We start from the raw sequence: 17,522 nt of genomic DNA on the forward strand, positions 1-17,522 counted from the left end.
TTTCCTAGTCTGTGGGCAATAAAAACGCGGCGTCTACTCACCCTCTGCGCTTTCACTGGGAGCTGCAATCCTGAGCTGTTCCTAAACGGCCATCTTGGATCAAAAGTCCTAAACTTTCACTTTTAACCTCACTCTTTGTGTGTCCATATGACTGATTTCCTCAACCATGAGACAATGAACCTCAGGTATCACCCTGGAAAACAAGGTTTCTTCAATACCAGAATCTCTGGGCCACAGCTAAGGAAGTGTTAAGAGGGATTTATAGCACTAAACGCCCACATCAAAAAGTTAGTAAGATCTCAAGTTAGCCGGGTGTGGTGGCTCACACCTATAATCCCAGCACTTTGGGAGGCTGAGGTGGGTGGATCACTTGAGGTTGGGAGTTCAAGACCAGGCTGACCAACATGGAGAAACCCCTTCTCTACTAAAAATACAAAATTAGCCAGGGATGGTGGTGCATGCCTGTAATCCCAGCTACTCAAGAGGCTGAGGTTGGAGAATGGCTTGAACCTGGGAGGAGGAGGTTGCGGTAAACTGAGATTGCACCATTGCACTCCAGCCTGGGCAACAATAGCAAAATTCCATCTTGAAAAAAAAAAAAATCTCAAATTAACAACCTAATATCACAACTAGAGAAACAAGAGCGAACCAACCCTAAAGCTAGAAAAAGGTAAGAAATAACCAAAATCCCTGCTGAACTGAAGGAAATTTAGATGCAAAAAACCATACAAAAGATCCACAGCCTGGACATGGTGGCTAATGCCTATAATCCCAGCACTTTGGGGGGCTGAGGTGGGATGATTTCTTGAGCTCAGGAGTTTGAGACCAGCCTGGGCAACTTAATGAGACCTTGTCTCTACAAAAAATAAAAAAGTTAGCTGAGTGTGATGATGTGCACCTATAGTTCCAGCTACTTGGGAGGCTGAGGTGGGAGGACTGCTTGAGTCTGGGAGGTTGAGGCTGCTGTGAGCTGAGATCGTGCCACTGCACTTGGCAGAGTGAGACCCTGTCTTAAAGAAAATAAAAAAGATCAACAAATACAGGAGTTGGTTTTTTGAAAAAGTTAATAAGATAGAGACTTCTAGCTAGACTAATAAAAAGAGAGAAGATACAAATAAAAACAATCAGATATGACAAAGGGAACATTACCACTGACCCCACAGAACTATAAAAACATCAGAGAGTACTAGGAACACCTTTATGCATATGAGTTACAAAACCTAGATTAAATGAATAAATTTGTGGATGCACACAGCCATCTAAGATTGAACCAGCAAGAAATTGAATCCCTGAAGAGACCAATAACAAGTTCTGAAACTGAATCAGTAACAAAAAGCTTGCTAACCAAAAAAGCCCAGGGTAAGAGTCATAGCCAAATTCTACCAAGTGGATAAAGAAGAACTGGTACCATTCCTACTGAAACTATTCCAAAAATTGATGAGGAAGGACGCCTTCCTAACTCATTCTTTGAGGCCAGCATCATCCTGATACCAAAACTCTCCAGAGATACAACAAAAAAAGAAAACTGCAGGCCAATATCCTTGATGAACATAGATGCAAAAATCCTCAGCAAGATATTGGCAAATCAAATCCAGCAGCACATCAAAAAGCTTATCCATGATGATCAAGTGGGCTTTATTCCTGAGATACAAGGTTGATTTAACATATGCAAATCGATAAATGTGATTTATTACATAAACAAAACTAAAAACAAAAACCACATGATCATCCTAATAGAAGCAGAAAAAGCTTTTGATAAAATTTAACATTATTCATGTTAAAAACTCTCAACAAACTAGGCATTAAAGGAATATACCTCAAAATAATGAGAGCCATCTATGAGAAACCCATAGCCAACATCATACTGAATGGGCAAAAGCTGGAAGCATTCCCCTTGAGAACTGACACAAGACAGAATCTCCACTCTCACCACTCCTATTCAACATAGCACTGCAAGTCCTAGCCAGAGCTCAGGCAAGAGAAAGAAATGAGAGGCATCCAAATAAGAAAGGAAGTCAGACTATCTCTGTTTGCAGACAATGTGATTCTATACCTAGAAAACCCCATGATCTCTGCCCAAAAGCTCCTAGATCTGATAAACAACTTCAGCAGTTTCAGGATACAAAATCAATGTACAAAAATCAATAGCATTTTTATACACCAACAACGTCCAAGCTCAAAGCCAAATCAAAAACACAATCCTGTCCACAATAGCCACAAAAAGAATAACATACCTAGAAATACAGCTACTAGGAAGATGAAAGATCTCTACAGCAGGAGCTATAAAACATTGCCAAAAAAAAAAAAAAAAAAAAAAAAAAAAAAAAAAAAAAAAAAAAAAAAAAAAAAAAAAAAAAAAAAAAAAAAAAAAAAAAAAAAAAAAGCAGGAATGACACAAACAAATGGAAAAACATTCCATGCTCATGACAGGAGGAATCAATACTGTTAAAATGGCCATACTGCCCAAAGCAATTTATAGATTCAATGCTGTTCCTATCAAACTACCAATGCCATTCTTTACCAAATTAAAAAAAAAAAACTTTTAAAATTCATATAGAACCTTAAAAAAAGCCTAAATAGCCAAGGCAGTCCTAAGCAAAAGGAACAGAGTTGGAGGCATCATGCTACCCAACTTTATACTACAAGACTACAGTAACCAAAACAGCAGAGTACTGGAACAAAAACAGACACATAGACCAATGGAACAGGCTAGAGAAGCCAGAAATAATGCCACACACCTACAACCATCTAATCTTTGACAAAGTTGATGAAAATAATAGGGAAAAGACTCCCTATTCAATCAATGATGCCGAGATAACTGGCCAGCCATATGCAGAAGATTGAAACTGAACCCCTTCCTTACACCATCTACAAAAACAAACTCGAGATGCATTAAAGACTTAAATGTAAAACCTAAAATTATAAAAACCCTGGCAGATAGCCTAGGAAATAAACTTCTGAACACGGAACTTGGCAAAGAGTCCATGACAAAGATGCCAAAAGCAACTGTGACAGAAACAATAATTGACAAATGAGACACAATTAAACTAAAGGGCTTCTGCAGAGCAAAAGAAACTATCAACAGAGTAAATAGATATAGAATGGGAGAAAGTATTTTCAAACTATGCATCTGAGAAAGGTCTACTATCCAGAATCTATAAGATACTTAAATTTATAAGCAAAAAACAACCCCATTAAAAAGTAGGCAAAGGACATGAACAGACACTTTTCAAAAGAAGACCATACATGCTGCCAACAACATATGAAAAAATGCTCGACATCGCTAATCATTAGAGAAAAGCAAACCAAAACCATAATGAGATATTAATATCATGTATGCCAGTCAGAATGACTATTATAAAAAAAAAAAAAAAAAAAACAACCCAAAAAACCAAAAAACAGATGCTGGCAAAGTATGGAGAAAAGGGAAGGCTTATACCTTCCTGGTAGAAATATAAATTAGTTCAGCCATTGTTGAAAGCAGTTTTGCAACTTCTGAAAGAATTAAAAAACAGAATTATTCAATCCAGCAATACCATTATTGTGTATAAATCATTCTACTACATATATTCTAATACAGCAATACCATTATTGAATATAAATCATTCTACTACAAAGATATATATACATGTATGTTCACTGCAGCGCTATACACAATAGCAAAGACATGGAATCAACTTAAATGCCAATCAATGGTAGACTGGATGAAGAAAATGTACATATTTTGGTGTGGTACATATATACCATGGAATGCTATGTAGCCATAAAAAAAATGAAATCATGTCCTTTGCAGCAACATAGATGGAGCTGGAGACCATTATCCCAAGGAAACCAGCAGAGGAATAGAAAACCAAGTACTGAATGTTCTCACTTATAAATGGGAGCTAAACATCAAGTACATATGAACACAAAGAAAAGAAAAACAGGCACCAGCATCTACTTGAGGGCAGAGGGTGGGTAAAGAGTGTGGACTGAAAAACTACCTGTGCAGCACTATTCTTACAACCTGGGTGATGACACAATCTGTACATCAAACCCCCATGACATGCAATTTACCTATATAATGAATGTGCACATGTTCCCCATATTAGTCCATTCTCTCATTGCTATAAGAACTGCTTGAGACTAAGTAATTTATAAAGAAAAGAGGTTTAATTGACTCACAGTTCTGTATGGGTGAGAAGGCCTCAGGAAACTTACTATCATGGCAGAAGGCAAGGGGGAGGCAGGCAGCTTCTTCACAAGGTGGCAGGTGAGGGAATGAATGAAGAAGAAACTTGCCAAGCACTTATAAAACCATCAGATCTAGTGAGAACTCACTATCATGAGAACAACGTGGGGAGAGCTGCCCCCATGATCCAATCACTTCTCAGTAGGTCCCTTCCACAACATGTCGGAATTATGGGGATTACAATTGAAGATGAGAGCTGAGTCCGGGCACAGCCAAACCATATCAACCCTTAAACCCGAAATAAAATAAAAGTTTAAAAAATTAAGAATTTCTCTTAAAAATGTCATCTATACTACTATACATAAAGTTAACACAGGTAATAATAAAAGAAGGTATTAAAACTGTCCAGGGATATGAAATACCAATTCATAGAAGTAGAAAAACAAATAGCTAAGTAAATGGAGAATGCTTAACATTGACAGCGGATAGAAAAGTGCACATTAAAACAAATAACAGTAACCAAGAAGGGCGGAGCAAGATGACAGAATAGAAGCCTATACCATTTGTCCCTGCCTCCCCTAAACACCAAATTTTTAACCGTTCTCTATACACAGAAGAGCACTATCACAAGAACTAAAAGTCAGGTGAGCAATCGCAGTAACTGGTTTTAACTTCATATCTCTGAAAGGGGTATTGAGGAGGGTGGGACAGACAGTCTTAAGTCACCAATGCCACCCCTCCTTCATCCCCCGGCAGTACCCATGCAGTGCAGAGAATCTGTGCATTTGGGGGAGAGAAGGCACAGCAACCGAGGGACCTTACATTGAACTCTGTGCTTCCCTGTCACAGCAGAGAATAAGGCTATGCTGGGCTGTTAGTGCTGGCACACAGAGACAGAATTTGGACCAGCCCCTAACCAGAGGGACATCACCCATTCCAGCTATTGGAACTTAAGTTTCTTGGCCAGCCTTGCCACCATTGGCTGAAGTGCTCTGAACTAGATAAACTTGAAAGGCAGTCTAGAACACAAGAGCTGCAATTCTTAGGCAACTCCTAGTATTAGGCTGGGCTTAGAGTCAGTGAACTAGGGTGGCACATGACCTACAGAGACACCAGCTAGTACAGCTAAGGCAGTGCTTGTGCCACCTCTCCCTTAACCCCAGGCAGTGTAATTTACAGCAATAAAAGTGTCTCCTTCCTTCTACTTAAGGAGAGGAGAGCGAAGAGCAAAGAGGATTTTGTCTTGTATCTTAGATACCAGCTCAGGCACAGGAGGATAGGGCACTGGGCAGACCCATGAGGTCTCCATTCCAGGCCCCAGTTCTCAGATGACATTTCTAAACACACCCTGGGCCAAAAGGGAACCCACTGCTTTCAAGGGAAGGACTCAGTCCTGGCAGGATTCATCACCACTGGATGAAAGAGCCCTTGGACCCTTGATAACCCTAGCTCCCTGACATTTCTAAACACACACTTGGCCAAAACGGAAAACCAGCACACCCTGCTGTTTTGAAGGGAAAGACCTAGTCCTGGAAGGATTCATCCCCTGTTAACTAAAGGGCCCTTTGGCCCTGAATAACCAGCAGCAATACTGAGGGAGTACACTATGGGCCTTAAGGTCTGAGATGTCCTGGCTTCAGGGGTGATGCAGCACATTTCCTGCTGTAGTGGTTATGGTGAAAGATTCAAACAGAAGTTTGAGAAAAGAAGAGGGAAAAGTAAAAGAGACTTTGTCTTATACCACTGGCACTGGCTCGGCCACAGTAAGGTAAAGCAACAAGCAGACTCTCAAGGTCTCCGAGTCCAGGTCTAGGCTCCTGGACAGTGATTCTGGGCCCACTCTGGGTCAGAGAGGAGTCCATTGCTCTGAAAGGACAGCGATTCTGGACCCACTCTGGGTCAGAGAGGAGTCCATTGCTCTGAAAGGTAGCATTTACCACAAGCTGAGGAAAGATCCCTTGGACTTTAAGCAAATATTGTCAGTGTCCTGGCAGAATCTCCCATGAACTGGTGGTGGTGGTGGTAGCCACAGAAAGCCTCCTCTGCCAGTGGAAGAGGAGGGAGGAGTGTTAAGGACTTTGTACTATGGTTTGAGTGCCAGATTAGCTGCAGTAGAATAGAATATTGTGTAAATTGCTAAGGTCCTTGACTCTACTCCCTGGCTCCCAGACAGCATCTCTGGACACACCCAGTGCCTGGAGAAACTTGCCACCCTGAAGGGAAGGGCACTGGGCAAGGCCCAGTACTGTGTTGGCTTCAGGTCTGACCCAGCACAGCACCAGTGGTGGGGCCCACAGGAGTGCTTGCATCACCACAACTTCAGTTTCAAGTGGCTCAGAACAGAGAGAGATTCCATAAGTTTGGGAGAAAGTATGGGAAAAGAACAAGAGTGTCCACTTGGTAATCCAGAGAATTCTTCCACATCTTACCTAATACAACCAAGGTGATGCATTTACAAGTCGGCAAAAATTACAGCATTATTGGGCTTTGGGCCCAAGTCCCTTCAAATACCTGGAAAGCCTTCCCAAGAAGGACAAGCACAAATAAGCCCAGACTGTGATGACTATAATAAATCACTGAAGACACTTAGAGCATCAACATAATCCAGGAAAACATGACCTCACCAAATGAACTAAATAGGCACCAGGGACCAATCCTGGAGAAACATAGATGTATGCCCTGGAGACAGGGAATTCAAAATAGCTATTTTGAAGAAACTCAAAGAAATTCAAGATAACACAGAGAAAGAATTCAGAATTCCATCAGATAAATTTAACAAAGAGATTGAAATAATTAAAAAGAATCAAGCAGAAATTCTAGAGCTGAAAAATGTAATTGATATGCTAAAGAATGCATCAGAGTCTCTTGATAGCAGAAAGGATTAAGCAGAAGAAAGAATTAGTGAGCTGGAAAATACTCAGAGGAGACAAAAGAAAAAAGAATAAAAAACAGTGAAGTATGCCTACCAGATCCAGAAAATAGCCTTAAAAGCACAGAGTTAATGGCCTTAAAGAGGAGGTGGAACATGAGATAGGGATGAAAGTTTATTCAAAGGGATAATAGCAGAGAACTTCTCAAACCTAGACAAAGATACCAACATTCAAGTATAAGAAGATTACAGAACACCAAGTAGATTTAACCCTAAGAAGACTACTTCAAGACATTTAATAATCAAATTTCCAAGGGTCAAGGATCCCAAAAGCAGCAAGAGATAAGAAATAACATACAATGGAGCACCAATATATCTGGCAGGGGACTTTTCAGTGGAAAGTTTACAGGCTAGGATACAGTGGCATGATGTATTTAAACTGCTAAAAGAAAAAACAAAAACAAAAAAATCCTTTTACCCCAGAATAGTAGATCCAGCAGAAATATTCTTTAAGCATGAAGAAAAAATAAAAAGCTTTCCAGACAAACAAAAGCTGAGGATTTCATTAACACAGGATCTGTCCTACAAGAAATGCAAAAGGAAGTTCTTCAGGCTCAAAGAAGGGATGTTAATGAGCAAGCAGAAATCATCTGAAGGTACAAAACTCACTAGTGATGGTAAACATACAGAAAAACACAAAATAGTGTAACTCTGTAGTGGTCATGTGTAAACTTTGCTTGACTTAAGTAGACTAAATGATGAACCAATCAAAAACAATAATTACAACAACTCTTCAAGACGTAAACAGTAAAAGAAGACATAAATAGAAACAACAAAAAGTAAGTAGGGGACCAAGTTAAAGTGTTGAGTTTTTGTTAGTTTTCTTTTTGCATGTTTGTGCAATCAGTGTTAAGTTGCAATCAGTTTAAAATAACGAGTTATAAGATAGTATCTGCAAGCCTTATGGCAACCTCAAATCAAAAATATACAATGGATACACAAAAAATGAAAAACAAGAAATTAAAACATATTACCAGAGAAAACCACCTTCAGTAAAAGGAAGACAGGAAGGAAAGAAGAAATAGAAGACCACAAAATAAGAAGAAAATACAAGAAAATGGCAGGAGTAAGTCCCGGCTTAATAATAACACTAAATGTAAATAAACTAAACTCTCCAGTAAAGACAAAGTAGCTAAATAGATGAAAAAACAAGACCCAATAATTTGCTGCCTAGAAGAAACACACTTCATTTAAAAACATACACATAGACTGAAAATAAAGGGATGGAAAAAGATATTCCATGCAAACAGTAACCAAAAAAGAACAGGAATAGCTATACTTATATCACACAAAATAGATTTCAAGACAAAAATTATAAGAAGAGACAAAGAAGATCATTTATAATGATAAAGGGGTCAATTCAGCAAGAAGATATAATTATTACAAATATATATTCACCCAACACTGGAGCACCTAGATATAAAAAGTAAGTATTATTGGAGATAGAGTTAAAATCCAGTACAGAAATAGCTGGAGACTTCAACACCCCACTTTCAGCATTGGACAGATCTCCCAGACAGAAAATCAATAAAGAAACATTGGACTTAATCTGCACCATAGAAAAAAATGGACTTAAGAGATATTTACAGAACATTTCCTCCAGTGGCTTCAGAATACACATTTTTATCCTTAGCACACAAATCATTCTCAAGTATAGACCATATGTTAGGTCACAAAAGAAGTCTTAAAACATTTTTTTAAATCCTGAAATAATATCAAATATCTAATCTGACCATGGAATAAAACTAGAAATCAATGACAAGACAAATTTTGGAAACTATATAAACACATAGAAATTAAACAATATGCTACTAGATGACCAGTGGGTCAATGAAGAAAAATTAAGATAGAAATTTAAAAAATTTCTTGAAACAAATGCTAATGGAACACAACATTCCAAAATCTATAGGATATACCAAAAACAGTACTGATAGGGAAATTCATAGCTACAAGTGCCTACATCAAAAAAGTAAAAAAACAGCTGGGTGAGGTGGCTCAAGCCTGTGATCCCAACACTTTGGGAGGCCGAGGCGGGCAGATCACAAGGTCAGGAGTTCAAGACCAGCCTGGCCAACATGGTGAAACCCTGTCTCTACTAAAAATACAAAAATTAGCTGGGCATGGTAGCCCATGCCTGTAATCCCAGCTACTTGGGAGGCTGAGGCAGGAGAATTGCTTAAACTGGGACCTGGGAGGTGGAAGTTGTAGTAAGCTGAGATCGCACCACTGCACTCCAGCCTGGGCTACAGAACAAGATTCCATCTCAAAAAAAAAAAAAAAAAGGTAGAAAAACTTAAAATGAATAACCTAATGATGTGTATTAAAGAACTAGAAAAGCAAGAGCAAACCAAACCCAAAAGTAGTAGAAGAAAAGAAACTGAGCACAAATAAATGAATTTGAAATGAAGCGAACATTACACAAGATCAATGAAACAAAAAGGTGGAATTTTGAAAAGATAAATACAATTCACAAACCTTTAGCTAGACTAAGAAAAAAAGAGAGAAGACCCAAATAAATACAATCAGAGATGAAAAGATATTACAACTGTCACTATAGAAATTCAAAGGATATTAGTGGCTACTATGAGCAACTATATGCCAATAAATTGGAAAATCTAGAAGAAATAATAAATTCTAAGAATATACAACCTACCAAGATTGAACCATGAGGAAATTCAAAACCTAAACAGACCAATAACAAATAACAAGATTGAAGCCATAATAAAAAGCCTCCCAGTAAAGAAAAGCCTGAGATGTCATGGCTTCACTCCTGAATTCTATCAAACATTTAAAGAACTAATACTAATCCTATTCAAACTGTAAAAATAAAGGAAGAGGGAATACTTCCAAATTCATTCTATGAGGCCAGAATTACCCTGATACCAAAACCAGACAAAGACATATTTAAAAAAAATAATACTTCAGGCCAATATATCTGATGAATACTGATGCAAAAATCCTCAACAAAATACTAGCAAAACAAATTCAACAGTACATCAAAAAGATCATTCATCCTGACCAAGTGGGATTTATCCCAGGGATGCAAGGATGTTCCAGCACACACAAATCAATTAATGTGATACAGCACATCATCAGAATGAAGGACTAAAACCATATGATCATTTCAATTGATGCTGAAAATTTGAAAAATTGATTTAATATAGTTCAACATCCCTCAAAAAACTAGGTTTAGAAGAACCACACCTCAATATATTAAAAGCTATATATGACAGACACATAGCTAGTATTGTACTAAATGGGGAAAAACTAAAAGTCTTTCCTCTTAGATCTGGAACATGACAAGGATGCCCAGTTTTACCACCTTTATTCAACTGATTACTGGAAGTCTCAGCTAGAGCAATCAGACAAGAGAAAGAAATAAAGGGGATCCAAACTGGAAGAGAAGTTGAATTGTCCTTGTTTACAGATGAGATGATCTTATATTGGAAAAATCTAAAGATTCCACCAAAAAAACAATTAGAACTGATAATCAAATTCAGTAAAGTTGCACGATTCAAAGTCAATATACAAAATTGGTAGCATTTCTATAAGCCAACAGTGAACAATCTGAAAAAGAAATGAAAAAGGAATCCCATTTACAATAGCCACCAGTAAAATTAAATACCTAGGGATTATCTTAACCAAAGAAGTGAAAGATCTCTATGATAAAAACTATAAAACACCAATGAAAGAAATTGAAGAGGACACATAAAAATGGAAAGATATTCCATGTTCATGGACTGGAAGAATCAATATTTTAAAAATATCCATAGTACTGAAAGCAACGTAGAGATTCAATGCAATCGCTGTCAAAATACCAACGACATTCTTTACAGAAATAGAAAAAACTATCTTAAAATTTATATGGAACTACAAAAGACCCAGAATAGCAAAGCTATTCTGAGCAAAAAGAACAAAATTGGAGGAATCACATTACCTGACTTCAAATTATACTATAAAACTATAGTAACCAAAACAGCATGGTACTGGCATAAAAATGGACATATAGACCAATGGAACATAATAGAGAACCTAGAAATAAATCCACACACCTACAGTGAACTCATTTTCAACAAAGGTGACAAGAACATACATTGGGGAAAAAACAGTCTCTTCAATAAATGGTTCTGGGATAATGGGATATCCATATGCAGAAGAATTAAACTTGACTCCATCTCTTGCCTTATAGAAAAATCAAATCTAAGTAGATTAAAGACTTAAATATAAGACCTCAAACTATGAAACACCTGCAAGAAAACATTGAGGAAACTCTCCAGGATACTGGTCTGGGCAAAATTTTCTTGAGTAGTACTATCCCACAAGCAGAGGCAACCAAAGCAAAAATAGACAAATGGGATCACATCAAGTTAAAATGCTTCTCTACAACAAAGGAAACAATAAACAAAAGACAACCCACACAGTGGGAGAAAATATTTTGCAAACTACCCATCTGACAAGGGATTAATAATCAGAATATATAAGGAGCTCAAACAACTCCACAGGGAAAAATCTAATAATCTGACTAAAAAATGGGTGAAAGATCTGAATAAGCATTTTTCAGAAGAAGTCATTCAAATGGAAAACAAGCATATCAAAAGGTGCTTAACATCACTGATCATCAGAGAAATGTAAATCAAAACTACAATGAGATACCATCTTACCCTAGTTAAAATGGCTGTTATCCAAAAGTCAGGCAATAACAAATTCTGGTGAGGATGTGGAGAAAAGGGAACCCTTGGTTGCTGGGAATGTTAATTAGTACAGCCACTATGAAGAACAGTTTGGAGATTCCTCAAAAACTAAAAATAGAGCTACCATATGATCTAGCAATCCCACTGCTGGGTATATACCCAAAAGAAAGGATATCGGTATATCAGAGAGATATCTGCACTCTTAAGTTTGTTGCAGCAGTGTTCACAATAGCCAAGATATGGAAGCAACCTACATATCTATCAACACATGAATGAAGAAAATGTGGTACATGTATACAACAGAATACTATTCAGCCAATAAAAAGAATGAGATTCTATCATTTGCAAGAACACGGATGGAACTGGAGGTCCTTAGGTTAAGTGAAATAAGCTAGGCACAGAAGAACAAAAATTGCATGTTCTCACTAATTTGTGGGATCTAAAAATCAAAACAATTGAACTCATGAACACAGAGAGTAGAAAGATGGTTACCAGAGGCTGGGAAGGATAGTGAGGGCCTGGGGGAGAGGTGGGGATGGGTAATTGGTACAAAAAAATAGAAAGAATGAATGAAGACCTAGTAGTTGGTAGCACAACAGGGGGACTATAGTCAATAATAACTAAAAGTGTATATTACATGCCTGTACCAAAATATCTCATGTGCCCCATAAATATATATGCCTACTATGTACCCACAAAAATTATAAATCAAAAAGTTTTTAAAGGTAAATATCACTTTATACCTACCAGGATAAAACTTAAAAAAATTATAAAGTAAGATAACACCAAGTATTGATAAGGATGTAGGAAGACAAGAAACCTTATGTAATACTCATGTGAGTGTACACTGAAGCAACCATTTTGAAGAACAATCAGGTGGCAGTTTTTAAAACTACATATACATATGCTCTGTCATCCATCAATCCCACTCTTGGGTAAATATTCCAAGAAAACCCTGGCACAGTGGCATATGCAGAAGATGTTCACAAGGTTGTTAATTGTAGCACTATTTGTAGTAAGAGAGTTATAAGCAACCTAAGTGTTCATCAATAAGGGAAGAGATATGTGAAATGTGTTTAGAGCATATATTGTAGAATACTACGCATTAGTTAAAAGCCAATAACTAGATGGACATACAGCAAGAAGGAAAGGTCTTAAAAATAATGTTGACTGAAAAAAACTGAGTAAGAGAAAGAGCTCAAGAACATATTACCATTGTGTAAATTACAAACACATTACACACAAAATAATATATATTTTACAAAGATAAATACATATATCCAGGAAAATATATCCAGGATAAGAGTAGACATTTATATGAAAATAGGAAATGGGAGTAGGAATTAAGGATGAAAGAGAAAAAATAAGAGGGCAAGAAGAACTTTGAAGAGACTAAAAATTATACCATATTAGGAGCTGAGTTGTATTATAAACAGGAGTCTCTGCTCCTAAGTTATACATATGTACGCATGATAAAGAACTTAAGTATGAGGTTCAATCTTTCTGTCTAAAGAATTATTGATACATAATTTTAAAAATTAAAACCAATCTAAATTATTATTAGGGTTTATTACATTATAAGAAGTGATGGGAGTAGGGTAGAGTAGATAGATGCATATTAAGATTTTCTTAATATGGTTAATTCTAGGTATTGATAGACAAAAGTGAGTTTTTAAATGTGAATTAGAAGTTGTAAGGTGTAGCCAGGTGCAGTGGTCCCAGCTACTTGGGAGGCTGAGGCAGGAGGATCGCTTGAGCCTGAGTTCAACCATGCAGTTTGAGCACGATGGTGCCACTGTACTTTGGCCTGGGGTGATAGGGTAGGATGCTGTCTCCAAAAATAAAACTTTTAGGGTAATCATTAGATATATAGACATGAGATTTATTGCTTTAAACAATTGGTGAAAAATTTGCAATTGAAAGAAAACTTAGTGCTCACAAAAAGAAAAATAAAAAGCATAGGTAAATAGAAAACACACTAATGGTAGAAATAAGGTAAAATATATCAATAATCACCATGTGAGTTAAATTCTTCTATTAAAAAAACCTCATATTAGGACAACTATGCAATGCTATATTGTTTTTGAGATATCCTAAAATAAATATTCATATCATACAAAATAGAGGCCCAAGTCAAAACCAAATTTATCTATCTGGAATATTTTACAATGATTAAAAGACAAAATCTACCAAGATAAAGGTCACAAACCTAGTAACCGAGAACCAAACCAATTTCACAGAAAAAAAAAAATGCCAGAAGTGCAAGGAGATACTGACAAATCCACAATAGTGGGGATAGACTTTAATACACCTATTTCCAAAGTTAACAAACCAAGTAGACAGAAAAGTATTTTTAGGGAGAATCTGAAAAACATAATTGTGCCCTTTATGAAGTTGTTATTATTATTTTTAGAGGCAGAGTCTCACTCTGTTGCCCAGATTGGAGGGCAGTGGCACGTTCATAGCTCACTGCAGGCTCAAGGGATCCTCCTGCCTCAGCCTCTAAGTAGCTGGTACCACAGGCTACAGGCACATGCCATCACACCCAGCTAATTTTTACATTTTTTATAGATATAGGGTCTCACTCTGTTGCCTAGGCCAGAGGGCAGTAGCGTGATCACAGCTCACTGCAGCCCCAAACTCCTGGCCTCAAACAATCCTCCAGCCTTGGCCTCCAAAAATAATTGGCACTGTGCCTGGCCAGTTATTAATATATATTTTTTTACTTCGAAATCCATCTTTATTTATTCTGCTTTGGAATGCTGGAGCTCAGGCTCTCAAAACCATATTTCTGCTTTGGCTGCTGGTTTCCTGTTAGACTCTGACAATATGGGTGGTGCTAAAGAGAGACTACAAAGCTAGAAGAAAAAAAGGAGCTTATTCCTTCCTACCTGCTTCCCATGGGTTTCCTGACTGCTTGTGATTCCTGTGAATGTCACTAGAATAATACGGTTTCTGGTTTGTTTTGTTTTCTTGCTTTAGTCTAGCAAGTCTTTCCCCAGCAGTAGCTGAATCCAGTTTGCAGTTTTTCCAATTTTTATAAACTAGCTTCATTTTGACTTCTTCATAGGCACCAGCACCAGCTGGCCAGTATCCTCTTCTCAGAGATCTGGGTCTCAGCTACCTGAAGCCCATCACAGCACAGAGAAACCAGCAGCTAAGCAGCACCTCTTCCTCAGAGGTCTAAATTTCAGATGTCAGGGGGTCCTCCTCTAAGCTTTTAGATTTGCATACTTTCAACCTCATTCTACAAAGAAAACTTCAGGCTCATGTGATCTCATGGTGAATTCTTCCAAAATTTGAGGACAAAATAATAATAGTATATAAACTTTTCTAGGAAACAGAAAAAAAATGAACACTTCCAAACACATTTTATGAGGCAAGCATAACCTTGATTATAAATCCTAACAAGAATTCTGTAACAAAAGAAATCAATACACCAACATATCTCCCAAAGATAGATGCAAAAAACCTTGACAAAGAATCAGCAAATTCAATTCGTGATATTCATCCTGACCAAGTGAGACTTTTAGAATAAACTCTCAGAAGTGTGTTTTCACTATTGGGCTAGAATTTTGGGAACAAGGGGTGTCACTCACCTGTCTGGTCAACATCCTCTCTCATGGGCAGTACAGTGTAATCCAGTTGCTCATCTGAGTCCTCAAGCATCCATGGCTTGGACTGCAGCATGAATTGGGGCTCCTTCTGGGGACTTTCCCTGCCTCCAGTCCAATCCCCCGACTCATTGTAGAGCTGAACTTGCTGTAGGTATGGGATCCGGATAATCCTGTTTTCGTCCAGGCTTAACTTTTTCAGTCTTCAATTAAGGAAAGTGAATACAGAATCATAGCAATAATGATACCTCAGGATTGTTTACCAAGCAACTACAGGGAAAAAACATGGAATCAGGCTTGGGTACTTATTTCTCTTGTGTGACCTTGAGCCAGTGACTTACTCTCTCTGGGCTTCAATATCCCTGTCACTAAAATGGGGATAATATTTAATAACCTTTCAAGGTTCTTGTGAAGATTAAATGAGGGAATATGTAAATGGCCTGGCACAAAGTAGTATTCAGTAAAATGTAGTTGAATCCAAAGTAAATTTTCCAGGGATGTAAATGCCAGTATTTTCTTTACTTCAGTTAGAACTCAGGAGTTAAATTTCTCTTTCTAATTCTCATTATTTAAAAAAATTTTCTGTCTCCACTGTCAGGGTCAGGATCCGATCTTGGGTAAAATCTCCTGTTTTCCTTTCTCTTCACTGCTTCTAATTCAGTCACACGATCAGAAATGTCCTCACTGACGGCCATGTTTATGGAGGAGCTAAAGCTCAGAGGGGAGAAATGACTTGCCCATGGCCACACAGTAGAGGTAAATTGTGGAGCTGGGATTTAAACCCAAGCCATTTGGCTCCAGAACAGCTAGAAATGCAAGGAGGTACTGAGTATGAGAAAGCCTGTGGTTTAGAGGAGGCCCAGCAGAGAAAGGCTTACAGGTTTACCTCCTGAGCCCAGCCAGGCTGGCAAAGCAACTGGGGTTGGAGAGTCTGTTGTCATCCAGCATCAGTGTCTCCAGTGCTGGGAACCTCAGGATGTACCTCTTGCTTGTGAGCGATGTTACAGATGCCTCCCTGTGAGTGCAAATATCTTGGGTAATGAGCAAGATCGGGTGACAAACTCCACCATTCCCAGGATGCTGAAGAGGACAAGGAATCAACCAGGAGGTCTAACCAGCTCAGGAACTGCTCTAGTGCCCAAAAGAGGTCCCTGTAGGGACGCAGAGAAAGTATAATTCCCTCCCCACCCTCTCCTTCCCCAAACTCTATTTATACATACCATATCGTCTTCTTTATGGAGAAAGGTTACACACATCCTTGAGACCAGGTTAGGCCAGGGCGGGAGACTGTATAGGTAGTGCTTATAGAAAATACCAGGGTGAAAGAGGCCAAACTAGAGGGAGCATTCTGCAGGTAGATCACTGCACAATTTTGGCTCAGGAAGACTCTTTGTTATGCTGTGTCACCTAGTAGACTGGTGACCATGGGAGCACCGGGAGACAATGCCCTTGTTATAGACCACAGCTTTGCCAACTAGTAGGGTAAAGTAGGGTGGATTAAGGGCACCATCCCTGGCTGCAGTGAGGTTCACTTATCAAATGGCTTCATAAAATGAACACATGAGTAAGGAGTGGAGAAGTTTCTTCTTAAACTTAAACTCTGAGGATTCCCAGAAACACCTAAGAGTGAGATTTAAGGGGGTGATGCCCCGAATTACATGGGTGGGCAGAAAGTGGTGACATTTTAAGTACTGCCATTAATGTGATCTCATTTGTGTCCTTCAGGTAGATGAGACTTAGGTAACTCTCTTCCACACAGGCAGATGATGCAAATAGCATTTTCAGTCTTCCCTCCACACTGTATGCCACCCACACACCCGAATAATACACATACACATAGGCACAAATGCATACAGTATACACATATATAAGCCATAAACACACACACACACACACACACACAAGGGGAAGGGAAACTAACATTTCCTCAGCACCTACTGCATTTCTGGCATTGTGCTACATGTTTTGTATGTGTTATCAAAGGACAGGTATTATTTATCTCCTTTACAGATTAAGAAAATGAAGCTCAGAGAAGCTTGCCTATAGTCTCATAGCTAGAAAGTGGGACAATTCAAACTAGAACCTAGATCTGTCTGACTCCAAATCCCATGCCCTTT

At 38.2% G+C, this 17,522-nt stretch overlaps 1 protein-coding gene across 1 annotated transcript in view; it reads right to left on the reverse strand.

Annotated features, from left to right (window-relative positions):
• XRRA1 (X-ray radiation resistance associated 1) overlaps window positions 1–17,522 on the reverse strand; it is a 108,346-nt gene that overhangs the window by 43,802 nt on the left and 47,022 nt on the right. The window contains exons 9-10 of the mRNA XM_017532993.2: window positions 16,292–16,420; window positions 15,391–15,608 (exon numbers count right to left, since the gene is read on the reverse strand). Of these exons, the coding sequence (XP_017388482.1) occupies window positions 15,391–15,608; window positions 16,292–16,420 (347 nt within the window). The remainder of the gene's footprint in view (window positions 1–15,390; window positions 15,609–16,291; window positions 16,421–17,522) is intronic.

Source organism: Cebus imitator, unplaced genomic scaffold, assembly GCF_001604975.1.
Source record: "Cebus imitator isolate Cc_AM_T3 unplaced genomic scaffold, Cebus_imitator-1.0 Scaffold79, whole genome shotgun sequence".
NCBI classification, from domain to species: domain Eukaryota; kingdom Metazoa; phylum Chordata; class Mammalia; order Primates; family Cebidae; genus Cebus; species Cebus imitator.